General features: G+C 39.5%; 1 protein-coding gene across 4 annotated transcripts; it reads right to left on the bottom strand.

Moving 5' to 3' along the window:
• Window positions 1-6706: 6706 nt before the first annotated feature.
• Window positions 6707-17064, bottom strand: wnt11 (wingless-type MMTV integration site family, member 11). 4 transcript variants are annotated; one of them, XM_066699527.1, is made up of 6 exons: window positions 16801-17064; window positions 14819-15032; window positions 13297-13532; window positions 11363-11640; window positions 10709-11001; window positions 6707-7749 (listed from the first exon to the last, which is right to left on the bottom strand). In XM_066699527.1, exons 2-6 carry the CDS (start codon window positions 14899-14901, stop codon window positions 7575-7577), a joined length of 1065 nt encoding a protein of 354 aa, XP_066555624.1. In that variant the 5' UTR covers window positions 14902-15032; window positions 16801-17064; the 3' UTR covers window positions 6707-7574. The 4 variants fall into 4 exon arrangements, with proteins under 4 accessions (XP_066555624.1, XP_066555626.1, XP_066555625.1 ...); XM_066699529.1 differs by having other exon boundaries at window positions 14875-15032; XM_066699528.1 differs by having other exon boundaries at window positions 14819-15029.
• Window positions 17065-17522: the final 458 nt, after the last annotated feature.

Raw genomic sequence — 17522 nt, 5'->3', positions numbered from 1 at the left:
TCTCTTTCTGTTTTTTTCTCTTTCCCAATGAAGACCCTCTGCTTTAACTGTGTTTATTAAGTGGGTGGTCTTTGCTCCAGAAAATTGATGTGGTTTGTAAGAGAGATCACACACAAAGTAAGTGGCTTAGCTTGAGAACTGAGGGAGACGGTGTCGCTCGAAGTCCTCAGCCTTGAGTAGCCAGGGTCTCTGGGGGAGTGAAGTGAGAAAAGGATTCATGTGCCAGATTACAATGTAGCAGGGCAATGTGACAACACTGTTCGGGTCACCCAGACATACGTTTCATAACACGGATACAGTTTAACATGTTTAGCATGGAAGAGAATTGTGTAATTAAGCAGCCCTGTATCTCTAAATGGTACAATGTTTTACAGCATATAAACAAATCCGCAACAGCACAAGTGAATACATCAATGACAGCCGAGTGCCAGAATGCTGTATAAAATATGAAATGACAAGCTGGGTTACATAAAACTCACTCACACACACACACACACACAAAAGAAAGAAAAGAAGCTCTTTTGTTTTCATGTGCCATTAAAAACCCATGTCTAACAGCAAGTAACTCTGCCCTGTTTGATACCAGAACTAAGCCAGAGCTTCAACCATTGTTATATCCATATCTTGAAACAATTAATGAAACGTATGGTCGTACATGGAGGATTTGAGGATACCTTGTGTAGGTGAACAGTGAAGATATGGGAGGAATACACAAGGAACGCAGGGAAATATTGTTTAAGGGGAATAACAAACTGCAGGAAGGTTTTTAATTGAAACTTTGCATAGACACTTTACCTATAGAGTAATTGTCTGCAGAGCTGTAGTGAAGGATCTTAATAATACATAATGACTATTTAGCATGCCATTTATACTCAATCTACACTAAATAGATGGCATTACCTCATCCGATCTAAGAAGCATGGAAGCAATTAGGAAGGAAAAAAAAAACTGGCTACCACTCAAAATTACATTGGAATCAAAGTGAAATTAAAATAAATGTATTTATATATTGTCCTCATGATGGTGAAAACACTTATACTTTAACTGCTGGCTACTTTGGCAATATTGTAACCACAAGTTGAAAGCTTGGGAGAAAGTAAGATTGATTCGGTGTGATTTGTGCCGAGCTGAAAAATGAAGAGGAATGTCTTAATGGTTTAGCTCAACTATTAATCTGCAAACGCACCGCACAGCCAAGGACTTAGCAAAATGTAAAAGTTGATCAGTCTAGTGATTTGTATCGGTTCGTGATTAAAGAAATCAACTCAGAATCATTATAATTGACCCTTTTTATGATATCCTGTATTGCTGATAACAAAGTAAAACAGCTTAATGTTGTCTAGGACACATGGACTAGGAAAACATGGTAGAATACAAACATTTGTAATTCGCTGCACTTTCGACTTGGCTGATCTTAAGTATGTTTCTCTAGACATGCTGAATGCAGTTACTCTGTATTTTGCCCAATTAATCCTCCTGGAGGTTCAAAGTGGCCACCCCTTCTTAACCTCGTAATAAGCCTCTCAGAGAGGGACTTTCTTATATTAAAATAGTATGCCTCCGATCAGGGCCTGTAACTCGCAGGTCTTTGTAAAGGATGGCATGTGTTCTGGTTTGCAGAATCAAACCCACCATGTGTTGCCTCAGAAAGGTTCCTCTGCAGTTTCTGCTCTGGGCTCTGCGGCCGCTGAGGTTGTATGGAGTCCTGCTTCCCTCTGAAAGACAGAGGCCAGAGGATTAGCTGAGATTGTCTGGTGGTTGCACTGGAATCCTAATTGTATAAACTGATATACTGCAGGTCTCATCTGAACCACGGCTAAGATCAACTGTGGGCCTTCTGCTATCGACCATGGTTCCCTGCTGATTCCTCTTGGATGTCATGTTTTCTTGATTTAGCTTTCTTATTTTTCACTGTAGTTTAAAGTTGGATTTGACGTTATTAGGGCAATTCCTGCATATTCTCAGTTCTGTTATCCCTCCTGACCTACAATCATTCACACACACAATTATAACTCCCTATCAGTGCATAGATATATATCAGCACTAAGCCTGGACTTAGTGTTTGAGTTTATGTGTTATGTTATTTAAATTGGCCAGGAGGAGCGATTTGATTTGTACCCAAGAAAGGTGAGTATTATAATGCCACAGTGATACTTGTAGATAAATCACCATCAAAGGTCAAATCTGTGTAGGAATCTACTAATTGAGAATGCAGTTCATTGTATTGACTATAATGATGTTCTACTAATATGCAAATGCTACCCTTTTATTTATGACACTGCTGTCATGCCTTAAACACCAGCTTGTGAAAAGAAAATAGCTGTCTTAACTCATTTACACTTTTACAATAAGATAATTAGGCAAGCTCTTTATGCTAGAAGGTACAGCTTAAATTCGAATTTGCCTTTAAATCTCCATAAATTAAATGTTATCCTTTGAGAATGTATCTTCTCTTCCTTTCTGTTTAGTTTCTCGTCCAAGGTTTTTCAGTCTAGCGTCCTTTGTAGGTTTTCCAGATTTATCGTGGTTACATTCCAGTTTGTTTACTTTTCCCAGAGTATTTCTAACTCTTGGAAGACAGACTCTGTATCTCCCACCAAAAACCTCTCTAATACTGCAATGCTAGCAGCCAAAATGGTTGCATTTGGCCCTGACTCAGAATGATTGGGTTACAAGTGTTGGTGTTAGTATTTGTATGTTGCCTGAAAAGTAAAATAATTAAACTGAGCATTTAATAACAGTGTGGAATTCTTGTACATTCTTCTAAAATTATATTAAAGTTTCTAGATGCCAATGAAGAATAACTTTTTTTTGTTGGGAAGGATAAAACTGGTGGTACCACCTTCCCTCCACTAAAGATCACTGGTCAGACCTTACTCACTGGTCTATGTATAACCTTTCATACCACTTAGAGTAAGTTACGTTAATTAAAATTAGATCATTTATATTTTATTAAAATAAGTGCTACAGTTGTATTAGTCATTATTAGAGGTATAGGCCTACTATTCATAGTTGTTTTTTTCATTTTTTGTTTTCATTCAATCAACAAGTTAATTAAATTCAACAGGAAAAATCTCAAAACAAGGGTTTGTGTGGAGAAAACCCCACTTCCTTTCTGAACATATGTTGAGCGGTTCTTAACTTCTTTCCGCAAGCATCCAAAACAAATAAAAACATCTGGGGTATTTTTATTCTCGTACTGCCGGATCGCCTCCAATCAGTATCATTCGGCCACTCAAGAAAAACTCCCTCTGAAAGAGCTGAATTTCCTTTCTCTCGAACCTCTTCTTAATTCTGAGGGGAAGCTGCTGAGGGACTTTCCAGGAAACGTTGACGATGACAACTGAAGGAATTGTCCTCTCGGAACGATCTACCGAAGGTTCTACGTCATGGAACCTCCACGACTAAAATCGAATTAATACAGATATAAAAGTCATTGTAATCAACTCGTTTAAAAAGAGAGACGTTCAGAATTTGTGTTTGAAGAGTTTTCTTTTCAACATGCACACCGTATTTGCGAGCGCGTGCTTTAGCTGAGCGCTTATAAAATCACAAGCGATCGCAGTTGTACAGAACTCCAGCTCCCACAGATGGCTACATGCATGCCTTGCACAGCACATTAACTGCTTGCCTGACAACCAGCTATAGGGTACTTTTTCAGCCCTTCAAACATATAAAATAACAAAAACAACATTTAATTACACACACACTGTGAGGGCTATTTACAATGACACTGGAGGCACTGCGCCCTAAAGGCCTTTTACTGTACGGGTCAGTACATCTCAATGCCTTTACCACTCCAGTCAAATTCTTTGTCTCCCTCATTCACAGCCACTATCCAGACAACACCACACACAAAGCCAGTTGTCATTATATGGTCAGTGTCCAATCTCCAATAACATTAACCTCGGAGATTTTGAATGCGGTCCATTTAAGGCCTCCATTCTTTTTCAATTACAATGCAATGGATCTCAGATTCCTGCAGTGTTGTGAAGCACTTCCCAATAAAAGGTAATGCAGCTTTAACTGCAATTAGTCCCACTTTAAATCGAGGACTTTCTCTGCAGCTTTAGAGGACATCGCTGAGTGGAAACAACACCACTGGAAGGAACAGGGAAACTTTAAACGTATTCAGATTAACAAAAAGCAATATTATATACCCTGTCCTTTCACCAGTTTGACCACATTTCCGTAAATTTTGGTTTGATGCAGGTCTTAAATAATGTAGGTAGTAACCCAAGCAATATAAACATATTGAACATATGAATTATGTATGTAAACCTACACAGGACAACATTTAAAATATGGTGTTCATATGCATGTCAGTATATTTGTTTAAAGATGAGTTGAGGTACTAAGAACATATATTAATTTTTTCCTTAGATTTTTCATTACACTGTTACATAGTTGATACCCATCCATACCCAGCCCAACAATATGAAGGCCTCGACTCTTCTCATCTAGTTTAGACAGTAAATACGCACACCTAACATCATGCTCAAACAAGGTTAATTTGAACTTAATTAGAACTAAGGTGACTTGAAAGCTTAGTTTTCATTCATGCTAATGGGGAAATTTTACCTTCCTAGTGCTTCTTTTCCTGGCAATGCTTTCTAAACTTTTTTGTTGTTGTTGTTGTTGTTTTCCTACTTTGCTTATCCAGCTTTAAGTGAGCATGGCCTGCAGAAAGGAAGTTTACCTCCCACTTCCTTCCTAAGCTTCAACCCTTCATGCCCGCATGGAGGCTCATTATATTCATGGAAAACTTTCCCCATAGACTGTAGAGAAAGATGCATGCATATGTTATATAGGACACAACAGCTGTCCTGAGAGACTGTCTGCTGTCTTACAAGCTGTAGCAGGAGGTACTGCCATCAGTGAAGTTAAACAAATCTAATGTAGGAGATAAACATGTTTTCCAAGACCAGAGAACCAGGCCTGCACACTGCTTTAGATACTGTAAGGATGAATTGGATAATTAATTGACAGTTTAACCTGGCCATGTGAACGCAAACGCTCCTGATCGGCTCGTTTGTCAGTTTGTATGGATTCAAAAGGTTGGTGAGAGCCTGAATTCTAAGGAAGCTGCCAAAAGCCTATCCAGTGAGAGTCTGTGTTTCACAAACCGATTTCTTGTTTCCTTTATGCCAGCCAGCCCATTTGAACTATTGTTTGTGTCTGGTCCAGTCTTAAAAGGCCAACTTGTTGATTAATTTCATAACCATGTATTTAATAAAACAACAATCCCTGCTTTTGAGACTGTTATTAAGACTCGCCCGGCCCACTTAATCAATGTCACCACATTTGCTTTAGTCCTCTACAGCTTTGTGCTTTTCCAAAGTCTCCGCTACAAACTAACCACATGGAAAAGCCTCCTATCCCACACCAGGAAGACAGCACCTCTCAATCCGTCTCGGTCTAAAGGAGGGAACACAGGATCCCTCACTCAACAGGGCAATATCACACACATCCAGGCCCTGCTGCCCCCTCGGCCTGCTCTCTGACAGACAGCCGCCTCTTTGCCTGTGTCGATGAGAGTCTCGCAGCCAGCTGCCGGGTCCAGGAATGCCACTGACTGAAGAGCTGTGCAGTCTGTTGACAGGCTGGTCTGTGAGAAGTGTGGCCACCCCCTCACCTGTGCCGGCCCCCTGTCCCTGAGATCAGAGAGCCCAGCACCTTCTCAGACACCACCTGACAGATGCCGTCCTTCAGTCCCCCTGCGTCATTACTTTTAACTGGGAGATGGGTGAGTTAATAGGCTTCTTTGAAGTGTCTGAAAGCTAGACAACATTTTTAAAACTATTATTATTAGTAGTAGTATCAGTGAATTCAGTTAATGTGATATAGAACATAAAATAGCTTAATTCCTCAGGCCAAATTTCCTTTTGCATAAAAAAGAAAAGCCAAGGCAAGTTACTTTATTAAGTTCAGTTTATCATGTTCTTCTTCTGCAATGGGAATTATTTAGGAAAGTTCAGGGTTCCACAGTATAGTCCTGGGATCTGTTTTCTGTGATTTGTCCATCCCGCTCTCAGTAGTGGAAAGAGCTGTGGAAGGATTGATATGTAGGATACAAAATAAGGTGGGCAAGTTGGAGTCTGATACAATTATGCAATATTTCTCCATCTCGTCAATTGGCCAGAAGCAGATGGTCACCTAAGATAATGCAGTATACATACCACTTGTAGAGTATTACTTTGATTGTATTTGAGGCAAGACAAAATACCAATTACAAAATAACTATAAACCTTTTTTTTTTTTTACCCTTTTCCTTGAATATCCAAAGCATTGTTCAATGGCAAAACAAAACCAAAGCACTTGATTTTACCCACAGCATGTCTGAATGCAACCTGAGCCAGCGGGCTTTTTTCCAGCTCCACACAAGCGGTTTCTATTGCAAATAATGTGAACTACAATAAAAACTAAATGTGAAGTCTTGGCAGAGTTATATACAAGCTGTAAATTTACTTTAAATCTGCACTGATTTATAACGTTGTTGCAAATAATTGCTTATTAAATTCCTAGCTAGTTAGGATTAAAATTCACACATGGCGAAATCCGAAAGAAGAAATTCTGTGAAAATAATAAACTTACAATACAGTGTTTGTACAGTAAAAGTAGATTTTTTTTTCATAACTCACTGGAACTTAGGTATTTTTTTAAAGTTTATTCTGGAAATAAAAAACATGTCTTACAAATTTAAGGGTTTGGTAAAGATTCTTTAATTAGTTTATAAATATTTCTTTAAATTTCGCATACAAAAGACAGTATGTACATCCACACAAAGTGGTTCATTATCTGTTGTCATGGGAATCCCACGTAAACAGTTCACATGCTCTGAAGTGTTAGCTTTGGCCTATCTGCATTCCTCACGTTATGGGAAGTTTAACAATGCAAATACTCTTCATTTTACTGTCCTTGCCAGGGATACACATAAATGCAGTCTTCTCTTCTCCCAAGACTTCAGAGATTAACTAGGCATCCAAACGTTGAACACAAAACTATTCAAAGTCCCACAACGGAAGCAGTATTTGCCGTTTCCTTTCCATGTTCAGAGCCTTTTGTCTTCCTTCTCAAAGAGTACCATTAAATAATCCCACAGATGTCTCAAAATGCTTGAAATTCCACGGAATGGCTTTGAACTCAATAATGAAAAGTCCAATGAAGGTCCAAGATTAGAAATGCAGCACCTATTGTCCACACACTGAGGTTTGACTCCGACATCCAATATCATTTTATATCTATCTGTGTATATATATATATAGATATATATACATAGATAGATATAGATATATATATAGATATATACACACCATATATAAATGTATAACAAAATAGATTTCCAATCATCCACATTTACGAAAATCCTTGAGGAATGTTCGCTTCAGCTTTCGTAAACATTAGGTCCAGCTGGGGCAGAGTTCCTTTAAAAAAAAATTAAAATAGAAAATGCAGTTGTTCTTGGTGGAAAAATATACAGGCTGGAGCTTAAGACAAGTCTAAGCCTTCTCAGTACATAGTGCTTTGGTTATCTGCTGTTTGTAGGGGTTTTAGGAGCGACGGAAAGAAGCAGCTCATTTGCACACATATTTCTCCACAGTCCGCTCGCATTTCTTGCACGTCACGTAGCAACACCAGTGGTACTTGCAGTGGCACCTCTCCACCAGTTTCTCCGTGTAGGGGTTATAGCCACGGCCACAGCACATCAAGTCACAGCTGTCACTGCCGTTGGAAGTCTTGTTACACTGCCTGTGAAGCGGAGACAGAAGAAAACAGCCTTAAATACCTGGAGTTCCACTCTGACAAGCCAGAGCTCTGCTCTCGGGGTCATGCAGTGTATTCGACTCTTGATGACAGTTGACGTCCATGAATACTGCCCTGAAGGGAGCTGCTGTCCCCCCTCACCCTCTTCCTCCCCTCTGCCCCCCAATCTCCCTCTATGTCTCTTTAGAAATTAACCCAAAAAAAGCTATAATGGATCAGCAGAAAGAAGACTCCTGATGCGGTCATATTGAAGGCATTTGTGCTCTGCAGGGGGACACTGGTCTACCTTCATGCAACTAACATTTCTATGATCAAAAAAGCTCCTGATGAGTAATGATTAATACACAACAGTCCCATCATTTTGACAAAAATGCGTTTAATTTTCAAACACTGAAATGCCTCCATACTGCGCAAAATGTAGCCTAGAAATGTTTATACACAGATTACTTTAGTCCTTATTTCAGTCTGTCATTTCTATGTAGATGTAGGTACAGTACAGAAGACACAAAGCGCAAGACCTTCTGAACTTGCAGCGCCCAATCCAACACCAGCTTCCTGCAGACTAATCTAAAAGGGAAAGCGGACCATCTTCCAGACTCCCTGTTCAACACGCACATCACAAATCACCCTTCTGGCGATGACAAACAACAAAGCATGCCTCTTTGCAACACTAAAAATAGATCCAGTACACATCTTTTATCTTACGCCACATTTTTCCACCTATGCATGCATACATTGGATACAATAAGCACAGTGACATAGAGAGCTGTTTTTGGTTCCTCTGGCTAGAACAAGACGAGGGAAAGGAAATAGCGTGATAAAATACAGCTGTGTTTCCCCCCTTTCACAATGTATACAGACATTCAAATCCAATCCCATTCCCCTTTACTGCATTTATATACCACTGAAGGATGCGGAGATGAATTAAGGAATGAGGTCTCTCCAGCACAAAGCTTCACAGCACCAAAGGTCATTTTGAATTTGATAGCCGCATAAGGGATCCCGAAGCCTTGTACCCCCAAACTACGTCACCTTCCAGGGGTTCAGTGAGAGGTTAATATTCCTTAACGGAAGGCTTTTTGACCTCCTGTTTATCTCTTAAACATTTTGCAGGAAATCAGCTGCCAGAATCCAAGTAATCACTGACCCTCATGTTTTCTTTAAGCCAGTATTATTTATATGTCACAAGGGGTGAAATGATACCAGTGATCCATGATATCCCTTTTACACAGGTTTGTTTAAAACCAAACTGTGAATCATGGACATCCTAATAAATATGCACTCACACTAAAGTTACAGAGAGATGAATTCATTAGATGTTTATATTTCAGATGGAAGCATCCTCTTTTCATTTGTCTTTTTATTAAAGGCAAAATTTGTATGTATGCTTCTTCCCGTCATACAAAAAACCCTCACAATACAAAAACACAAAATATTTTCTAAGATCCCTTTCAATTCCATTACAGTCATGACTTAAAGATTGAGGTCTCCTCCTGAGTTAGGTTTATTAGCCCTTTATTTCTAAAGTCCAGAGGAACACAGAGACAATATGACAGGGTCCTAAAACTAATCCTTGAAGATTACGAGGCTAAAGCTTCCCGGCAGCTTGCTTATGAAATCGGTTCTGTTCTAGCAGAGAGACAGCATTCTGCTTATAATTACTTCATTATCATAATGTCCCACAGCCAGTCTTTTTAAAAGGTTGTTAAAAAGGTATAAAATATAGGCAAGAAGTGCTGTGAAGATAAATTCTCTACCTTTCACATATGCACACACATATATACTAGTATACTTTCCGTTATGATTTAAAATGTTTCTTCTGACTTGGTTAGGGCTTATTTCCATGTTACGACAAAATGAAAAACAGACTCAGTTAAAGTATTTTTCTCATTCCAGTCCTGCAACATCATTCTCCTTAGCCATTGTTCCAAATGTACAATCTCTCCCTCAGAAAGATATGCATAACAGATTCAAACACACCACCACAGTTTTACCATTAAAGAAGCCACTTAACTAATTTTAGAAGCAATACGTGTGATTGTTATTCTTATTTTTATGATGCATGTCATAGAATTTGGATGCATTTCTGTTTTCTATGTCTTTTGCATGCGATAGTCTTGGTACTTAATTTAAAACACTGCTATCAGCTACTCACATGGAGCTTGACAATGGCCATATCACTCACACAGACACAGCCTGACAGAAACCACTGCATAAATAGCACTGACACAGACACAGCATCATAACAGCAATATTACTTAGACATATAGTCATACCACAGACAGGGCAATCTCATTAACTATTTCCTTTATCAATAGTTTCAAACAAGTGGCGCCACTAGCCAAAGGAGTGGGGGGAAACAAAAGGTCCTCTTCCATTCATGAATATTTGTTAGAACGTCTAATCTTCGACTAAAGAAATGGCTAATTCATACTGGTAAGCTTTCTGCATTCAAGAGTCAGTTCAAAAGAATAAGGAATCTGTGTCTGAACCTGTTTTAAATATTTGGACGACACTAGGGCAAAAACATTTTCCACCAGACACAAGAGAACACTGTGGAAAAACAAAAACAAAGATGGCAAAGGTATCCAGCCCTGTGCTGCAGCTGACAACAATTTTCTTGTTTCCGTAGAGGGCATGGGAAAAAACAAAAATCAGAACAAGGTTTAACAATCCAGATAAGAAGTTTTGAAATGATGTTTTCCTTCACTACATGGAGTTTGGTAAAATACAAAAGAATAACCTTTTCACTTCCAGTCATTGAAGAAGGCACAAAATACAGATGGCAGATACTGTTACCCCCAAAGCGAACATTAATTCAATTAAAATAATGACTGTCCAGTTGAGCAGACAAGCAGGCAAGGTTTGAAGGATTTCTGACCTTCTGAAGTCTGCAACTTAGTGGCACGTGCCCAGAGATCAGTCTACCAGCACAGCAGCTCACCTGTCCTGTGTCCCGAAGGAGCCCAGTTTCTCGTTCTTCATGCAGAAGTCGGGGGAGCTCTGCAGGTACACCAGCTCGTTCTCTCGGACGGGCCGGATGTCGATGTCCTTAGGCACCAGCTGCTTGCGCGTCCCCATTGGCCGATGCACCACCTTGGTGGCAGACAAGTACTTGGTCTTCAGGTCGATCGCGATGTCCTTCAGGTCCTGCAGGCCTCTCCAGCACGTCTTTATGGAGCAGGAGCCTGACACTCCATGGCACTTACACTTCATTTCGAGGGCATCACGCAGGGCCTGGGGGGAACATCCACACTGATCTCAGTCCACAGACCAAAAGGAAACGCATCTACCATTGAACTTGCTTTATTTTCTTACAAGAAAGACCAACCTTAGAGGCCAAAGTCTGCCTACTCTTATGACTGGGTGCCAACTACAACCTGAACCAACTGGTTTGAGTTAAAATATTAATTTAACCAGTCCTTGGTATCTCTTCACTAGGAAGAATATCTTCTAGGAGGGAGCTGAAGGTCCATCACACTAAAAAAGCATCTTGCTACCAAGGGATTTGTCCCATTCCTTTTTCTTTACAATGCTTTAAGTTCATGTTGATTTGTACCAAGCCTTCCTGCAAAAATATACGCCTCGTTAGCCTTACCTGTCTTCCCACTTCACTGTTGTGCAGATGCATCAGTTTGTTGGCCTGCGAGCCCGACTTCTTCATCTTCATGGGAGCATCGGAGAACTTGGAGCCCATGAGGAGGCCATAGTGCAGGTTGTCTGCGCAGCCCCCCCAGCGGTAGCCCGGCTCAGGGATTTCCCCTGGGATGGGCCCACAGGAGCAGCCCCTCAGGTCCCCCGTGGTGCAGGCCCGGGCGATGGTGTGGCTGATGGCGGCCGCAGAGAGGGCGTACACGAACGCAGACTCCCTCGTTCCTACGAGAGATGGAGAGATGGTTCAGAGATTAGGACCACTGAGGGCACCTTGTGACTGTCTGCTTCCCTTCATTGAGCAACCCCAACTATACATTTGGTGCGCAGTTTAAAAAAAGATGCTATACATTTTTACCTGCTCGTCTACAAGTTGTAACCCCTTTAAACTCAACCCAGTACATGTCATTGTATGACATTGTATGTTATTTTGAGGCACATCGCAGATTAAAGGGAGTAGCTAGGCAGTCTCATAAAAGGCAGAATGCTCTTATATGATAACGCTTGGAAAGAGCAGTCATATCAGAGTTTCGTGCGCAGAACATGTTTTTGACTTGACTGAGGCCACAGCCGACAGCAAAGTACAGCAACGAATGCCGGCAGTGGGTCCATGCATCTTGGCATCCCACACCCTTTACAATTGTTGTTTTGTCTCCAAAGTGATCAGAATTTTAATTGTATCATTATTTAAATGATGCTCTATGTGCACTCCCATACTTCGTGTTCTTGATAATCACTGTCAATGCACACCAGCTCTGCACTGTTGAAATGCTACACTGTTGCATAACAAAATGGGCCCGGCTCCTAAAGAGACAATGATTTATGAAGACGTGTATTTCGTCAGCCACAGGACACAGAGAGAGACACTGCTTGGCCCACACTAAAGGCACGGTAGCCTATTAACTGACAGGATGATAAAAGGACTCGTACATACAGTGTGTTGTATACACAGGGGATTGAAATGCAAAACAACAGATGAAGACAGATCCCAAATGTAGAGATACACCTTGACTTAACATGAGTTACATCAAAGGGGGTCTGAGGCCTGTCCAGGATGCAAACCAAAGTCTTGACAGGTGGAGGTGATCTCCTTAAAGACATGTCATGCAGCTATCATCTCCTGTGTTTGATGGAGAGCCAGCGCTTTGAAGTGCGCTGAGGGACTCGAACAGATTTAGCAAACCTGCCCTGGCAACTGGCAAATCTAGCGCAGGAGAGGCGCTTGGCAAGTGCATTGATGAGAAAATAAATCCATTTCACTTGAAGGCAAGTACCTCTGGCTACGATTTGGCAGAGCTTGAACGCTGCCACTATAATCAATCAGGCAAACATACGTCATATATAGATTAAAGAGGGGTCTCAGCCAAAAGCATCAAAGCCATCAAAATTTAACCAATCGGGGGCAACACTACGTTAAACTGAAGATATTTTAGCTTACTCCCAAGGAACAAAAGGCTTTGAGTCAGGAGTGAAGGCTTAAGAGTGGATAAAGTTAATGAAAGGACTTATCAGGGACAAAAATAAGGATATGCTACAGCTCCATGGTATGTATACACATACATACACACACATATATATATATATATATATATACATATATATATATATATATATATATATATATACATACATATATATATATATATATATATATATATATATATATAATTGTTATTTGACCATTTTTACTGTTCTGCACATATTATGCAGACATTTCAATCACCACTTTATATTTCAAACGACCAAGAGGGGCCTGGTAGTTACTCTGCCTCGTAACCACCCTCTTCCCCGGTTAAGCACGCGGCTAACCGAACACAACACTGGAATAGCACAGCCACAGCTGGCTGCCAGATCCGCGGCACAGGGAAGGAAGTGCAGTACCTCTCTCCAGGTCCGGCAGGAACTGGGGCACGGTCTCGATGGAGGAGCAGTTCCAGCGCATGTCGGCAAAGGTCTTCTGGCAGGTCTTCCTCACCTCCCTGGCCGCCTGGATGATAGTCTGCATGAGCTCCAGATTACTGCGGCACAGCTGCACCTGAGACGATACCAGCCCCTGGAGCTGCTTGCAGTGTTGGGTCTGGTTGAGGTACAGGGCCGCAGGCGTCTTGGCCAGAGCTCTAAATATCAACAATAGACACCTAAATAATGTACACTTATAGAAATCAATTAACAACCAATTAACAAAACAACGACTAATTGATTGATTAAGTAAGTAAGTAATTCCCAAAACATTCCTTTCTGTATGACCTAAACAGGCTGGTCAATTTATTATGCATTTGTAAAATTATATTCATTTTCTGATATACTCAGTAATGTTTGTGTTTGGGTGCGTGTCCGTCTGTCCACAGGCACAAAACTGATATTGTAACAAAACAAAAAAGTCAGACAACTATTTCATGATGTTCAGACACCATGACCTGAAAATGACAGTGTAGGGTTAATATTATTTGCACTGAAGAGACTGACGAATGGTTTTAATTTTGGGCTCCGGATTTGGTTAAATGATTCAGATGTTATAAATACAATCCACCACAGCAACCTGTCAGGACACAGCTCCAGTACACCTATTTTATCAGTGAGAGCTGACAGAGTGATTGTGTCCCCTCTGACTCCAGCTACTGAGTGCAGATGCTAGGGATGTTCTGGGTGCCCTCCACCTCGGCCTGTTTTGCATTACACCGTCACTGTGCCCGTTCAGAGGAATGCCTTTCTTTCTGGGATACCCGGCTTTAGCAGGTGTTCATGGCTGCATCTGTTTTAAATCCGTCCTCGTTTTATCAAAGCTGCGTAAGCCCTTCCATGTATCACCTCTGTGACTGCGTTTCAGACGACACTTGTTGAAAAGATGTTTGAAAACCATTCAATAGCTTATTCTGAGCAGGATTAACCTTGACAGATGCTCAGCTTTAGGATTAAATCGTAAGTAGGCATATAAACATTTCATTTTAAGGATGGGAGATTCCGGGTTGTTTCGAAATGGAACCACATTTAATACCAATTCTATGTGAATATTAGAATGTACTTCATAGTACAATAAACCTCTTGAAATAGTCTCTTATGTGAAGTGTATTCCTTCCTTCATAAACCTCAAAATCAAAATAGAGAACCTCATTAGAGAATATAAGTAGGTTTGTATTTTGTAAAGATTAAAAAAAAAAAAAAAAAAAAAAAAACAGGACAAACTTTACTGCTACTAGAAAGCTTAGTATATCTGGGTCTCTGTACCTCTCGACAGAAAAGGAGTGTCGTGACTCCACAAGACAATATATAATAGCATCCCTAAAGAAAAGGGATCTTGTGCATTCCGTTCCAATGCCGACATCCTGAGTAAAACAAATCTGGGTTTATCCATTTGTGCAGCATTCCTGCCTCTGTAGAATGACATGGAAAAAGAAGTGCTTACAGCCATTTAATTCCAGAGCAGAGTTCCAACTGCAGCAGGAGAATGGGCAAACTCACTGACACAAAGCGCAGCGCTGATGTCATGTTTCAGTCCAAATCAGGGCAGAACTGAACCAGAATTGTATTGAGAGAGCTTCTTATCTGACGGCTGCTCTTAAAAAGACTTTCAAAACGGCACTGTTCTCCTCCTCCTCCTCCTTTGGGTGTCCAGTCTGCTGAGATATGAAAAAATATATAGTTTAGGAAATGAGTTTCTTTTTTTAAAGTGACAGAAATAAAGTGTAAGCTACATTGTTTATATAAACCAATTAAACAAGGTTGACATTTGACAGGTTATGTAAAGATCTTCTGTTTGTTTCTGTATAAACTCATTTACTACTATTTATTATAATTAACATAATTATGCTTTTTAATTATTAGTATTCATAATAATAATTTTCAAAGAGGGTGAAAAGTATAATTCGTCGCAAAAAATTAAACGCAAAAAATAAGGAACACATCTCAAAGCCTCAACCTGTTCTGATTAACTTTAACAATGTTTAATTAGCATTCTTTATGTAAACCAATTAGAATGCTTTTAAAATAAGGGATATGTGTTACCGTTAAGGACAGCTGCCTGTCATATGAAACGAGGCATTCCTAGCACCATTAAATCCTTTCTAATTGGGTTCCATGAATATACTCTACCATTCTTCTTTATTATACCAGTTGCTGCAATTACAATTAGGAGGACTAATTGGAGTCACAAGTTCTCACCTCGCTGACCTGCACTCAACTAACAAAACTTAGGCAAACTGCACATTTCCAAAGGTAAATAAAACGAGTTTAATTTCGTTGTTTTCAGTCCTGGGTCACCGGCTTCTCCCATTTACTTTAGGATATGATTTTAGTTATTTACTTCGTGAGAGGGGTGTTGTTTTTATATATAAATATACAAATATAAAAGTTTTTGAGATTGACAGCCCACCATTCTACTAACGAATAATCTTAAATAAAAACTTCTCTTTTTTTAAGTACAAAAACTATATTTATAGAATAATTAATTGTTTCTGGGTTCTGGTTGACTGCAAGACTATCTTAGCAGTTAATAATAAATGAGACAGTGCGTATCAGCAAAGCCTATTTTAATAAATGGATCAGCACATTTATACTATAATAGCTGTCTGGCAAAACAATATCACAGACTGCATGTTCTCCATTACTTCTTGGCACGGAAAAATATGTCAGAAAGAGAGAACTTGTATTATTATTAAAGTAAAGTGTAACATTGCTTGGCGTATCATAATGTTACATACAGTTGTAGGCTAAAAGTAGCCAATTCTCTATGTGCTATATCTTGCCACAACTACAGTTCTCGCAATAACTGGAAACCTATCCAAGTTAATTAGGATATCAACATAAAACTGTTGTTTTAATGTATTTTATGAATTTGCGCTATTAACATTAGAACACATACGGTTTTGTTAAAAACGTTTGAATTGCACCATTTGAATCGTATTTAATCTTATCCCTATATTGAATATGCAAAAGGATTTTACACATGGATGTTTAACAAATGTGTAATGCCAGATATACGACTGCAATAACGTTACGGTTTTCTATAAATTACATTAACTTAAAAAATGCAATACCTCATAAACAAACAGTGTAGCATATATATATATATATAAAATAATATGCATTTATTTGTGTCTTTGGTTACATATTTAGTAAGAGTGTAATAGCGTTTGTATTAAAGCAAACATTGTTACTTCTTATACAACAGCATTATAATTTAACCGTAAGTACGAGTAGCCTATGCTTTTGAAATATGCCGTGTCCAAGTATGTTCACCGTGATCGTTAACACAGACGTGAAGGGGGACATCGATCGGTTCATTTGAACTAGAAACAACATGCATTACAAATAAAGAGTATGCATTAAACATCCAGGAGTTTGCATTGCTGTGAGGTGCTATTTAACTGAACAAAAAGTGAGTCTTACCTTTTCAGATTTGTATACAGGTCTCTCTCTCTTTAAAAATATCTATATATTATAGATGCGTATGTTCATGTACAAATGGTCTTGCAATATCCAACAAGGTATCCTTTTCATTGACGTCCAGCCCTCAAAACAAGTTTGGAAATCCGCGGCTATTGGCCAGTGCAGAGCCCGGAGCAGCAGCAGCGCATCCCCTCAGTGCGCCGGTGTGAGTGCGAGTCCGCCGGCCGCTCTGCGCTGCGCCGCAATGTGTCAGAGTGCGGAGCCTCCGCAGCGCCGCTTATAAGAGCCAGCGCCGCTTTGATCTCGCCGTGATGTCAGCCCTAATTAGCATAACAAAGCACACAGGATTTGGACTTTTACAGAGAACTAATGATGGATCAGTTGGTATTGAGATATTTATATCCTGAACGGGAGGGGGCACATATAAAAATGTAGCGGAGGGTGGGGGGTATATATAAAAATGTACTTTAGTTATTTATGTTTTCTACATTATTATTATTATTATTATTATTATTATTATTATTATTATTATTATTATTATTATTATAGCTTATTATATATTATGTATTATTTTTTCATTTGCCTAAATGTTTGCAATTAAAAAGTGCAATACATATTCCGAAAAATAGTCATGTGATATTATCTATAAAATAAACATCAATAAATGTATCTGATGAGTGAGATTTTATATGTGACAATCACATAGGCCTACTTATGTATGT

The sequence above is a fragment of the Amia ocellicauda genome, chromosome 3 (genome assembly GCF_036373705.1).
Source record: "Amia ocellicauda isolate fAmiCal2 chromosome 3, fAmiCal2.hap1, whole genome shotgun sequence".
NCBI lineage: Eukaryota > Metazoa > Chordata > Actinopteri > Amiiformes > Amiidae > Amia > Amia ocellicauda.
This window is presented reverse-complemented; position numbering and strand designations above follow the sequence as displayed.

Bases quoted from the DNA above. Each gene is read 5' to 3' on its own strand.
- wnt11 (XM_066699527.1), bottom strand. From the start codon at position 14,901: ATGACATCAGCGCTGCGCTTTGTGTCAGTGAGTTTGCCCATTCTCCTG. The intron at 13,533-14,818 runs GTAAGCACTTCT...GTTGATATTTAG, and splicing joins TGCTCTGGAATTAAATGGCT to AGCTCTGGCCAAGACGCCTG. The intron at 11,641-13,296 runs GTACTGCACTTC...CATCTCTCGTAG, and splicing joins CCTGCCGGACCTGGAGAGAG to GAACGAGGGAGTCTGCGTTC.